Source organism: Trichechus manatus, unplaced genomic scaffold (assembly GCF_000243295.1).
Source record: "Trichechus manatus latirostris isolate Lorelei unplaced genomic scaffold, TriManLat1.0 scaffold00053, whole genome shotgun sequence".
Taxonomy (NCBI): Eukaryota; Metazoa; Chordata; class Mammalia; order Sirenia; family Trichechidae; genus Trichechus; species Trichechus manatus.
In genome coordinates this window covers 2,389,040-2,391,190 of record NW_004443989.1, presented here as the reverse complement: position 1 = coordinate 2,391,190, position 2,151 = coordinate 2,389,040, and the positions used below count along the sequence as shown (strand labels likewise).

Genomic DNA, 2,151 nt, shown 5'->3' with positions numbered 1-2,151 from the left:
TGACTGGGGAGGTTCTGCTCATCTGGACTGGCTCAACTGGGGCTGGGTAGTGTGGGATGGCCTCACTCACGTGCCTAGTGGTTAGCTGATGTCAGCCCAGAGAGGGACCATGTGTCTCTCGTCATCCAGCAGGCTAGCCCAGGCTCATTCACATGAGGGTGGCTGCAATGTTTCAAGGGGCAGCAAGAAAGGGCAAGCCCCAAGGTGCAAATACTTCTCAAACTAGTCAAAGTAATTATGTGGCCAAGGCCAGAGTTCATGTAGGAGGGGACCACCTAGCATATGGATACTGGGAGGAGAATTATGGCAGCCATTTGGCAATCTACCTCAAAGGCATTGGGTTTTGACCAGAAAGGTAGCAGTATCTGATTCATAGTTTAAAAGGATCTATAATAATGAGGATTTTGTAAGGAAGAATATGGCCAGATGGGAGAATGTATGCAGGCTATGGGCCACCAAAAAGCATGGTGCTTGAACAGATTGTACTACAGAGGCAGAGGATCAGAGCCTTCCTGGTATTTCAGGAAAAGCATTCTCTTCATCTTGCCAGAGTGGACTTTCTCATGTCTTTGCCGGAATGACCCGGAAATCAGGATGTAAGTTAACAGGGATGACAGGGAAGGAGCCCCAAACTTCCTCATTCTGATACACAGAGATACTCTCTAATGACTAAGTAGTTGATAATTACAGGGGCTACAAACCATTAAGGACCAAAATAACCCACTGTAAATAATAACAAAGCATCTTAAGGTGAAATCAAACAATAGTCATTTTTCTTTCTCTTTCTTCTTTTTTTTTTTAACAGAAAATACGATGCTGGCATGCTAATCGCGTGAGACAACTTGGCCCACAGACAGCCACAAAGCACAAAAACGAACTCAGAGAAGAAACAAGAATGGTGTTTTTCCTGGAGTCTACAAGAAGCGCTTTATTTTTCCTCTAGATTTTTTTTCTAAAAATAAAAAAAGCTAAACAAAAACTGAAACAAACATTTAAAGAAACAATACAAACTTCAGGGGATAATATTCAAGCATGTTCTTTTATTAAGCATAAGATGGGAGGAAGAAAAGGAAGTTGAAGCAGAATGCTAAAGCAGGACAACTGAGAGACTGTGAACTTCAGAGAGCAGGTTACTTCTTAAAGCTGTGAATGAAGCATTAACAGAACAACTTTTTACCCCCCACCCCCAAAATATCCTGTATATTCTTAAGGATGCAATGCTTCCTTTCCTGCCTGTCAAGGTATCTGGTGAATAATTTGCAAAACTTGTTTGTTGTAATCGCTAAAGAAAATTTTCTATAGCTTTGGCAAGGGAGTTGATGCTTGGTGCTTTTGCGACCCTGGCTCTGCCTACTCTACTCGTTTCTAAATGTTACCACCATCTTGGCTGGCTGGAACAAGGCTCTGAAATTTCTCTCCCTGACAATTGCCAAGCCCACTCAGACTTGGTCAGGATGAATGAAACAATTATCTCCTGGATCAATGCAGGAATGAAGAAAAAACACTTGCTTTTTCTTCCCTAAATAATAGGAGAAACCCAGCTCCTGGGCTATAGTGGTGGCAATGGTGGTGGCTGGGTGGGGCAGGGGACACCAGACGATTCTAAACAGTGAGAGAGGATTGCTTGTGCTTCTTCAATAACAGAAGGAATCCACATACCAACCAAGGTTTTACTCTCAAACAGGCCACCACCAGGAAAGCAAAGAGACTCACATCTAACCCAGCCCCCCCAAAAGAGATACTGTCCCTCTACCCCTGGAATTCCCTGTTTCCCATTGGTACTTAACATCTTTCACTCTGTTGTGACTGCTCTTATTTCCTTTACCCTGGCTGATCTGTGTTAGAGGGACATGGAAACCCTCTGGATCATAGGACTGGAAGGGGTCCAGCATTGGCAGTTGTGTGCGCACACGTGGTGGGTGTGTGTGCGATCCTTGCGGGAGCCCTGACTTAGCTGGACTGGATGCCAAGCCGCTCCTGGACCAGCCTCTCGCTGAGCGCCCACAGGGCCCGGGCCGTGTCTTCATTCTGAGCTTCCAGTGAGGGCATGCAGCGGCAGCAATTATTGAAATACATCCCTCCCAGGCCCTCGAGTTCCGGAGCGGCAGCACAGTAGACGGTGGTGGCAGCTCCTTGTTGCTGGAAATCGAA

The 2,151-nt window shown here is 45.6% G+C and overlaps 1 protein-coding gene across 1 annotated transcript in view; it reads right to left on the bottom strand.

Annotated features, from left to right (window-relative positions):
• Nucleotides 1–1,019: 1,019 nt before the first annotated feature.
• The window catches only part of WWOX (WW domain containing oxidoreductase), a 1,054,678-nt gene continuing 1,053,546 nt past the window's right edge, over nucleotides 1,020–2,151 (bottom strand). Inside the window, exon 9 of the mRNA XM_004377707.3 lies at nucleotides 1,020–2,139. Coding sequence (XP_004377764.2) covers nucleotides 1,951–2,139 — 189 coding nt within the window. The 3' untranslated portion in view covers nucleotides 1,020–1,950. The remainder of the gene's footprint in view (nucleotides 2,140–2,151) is intronic.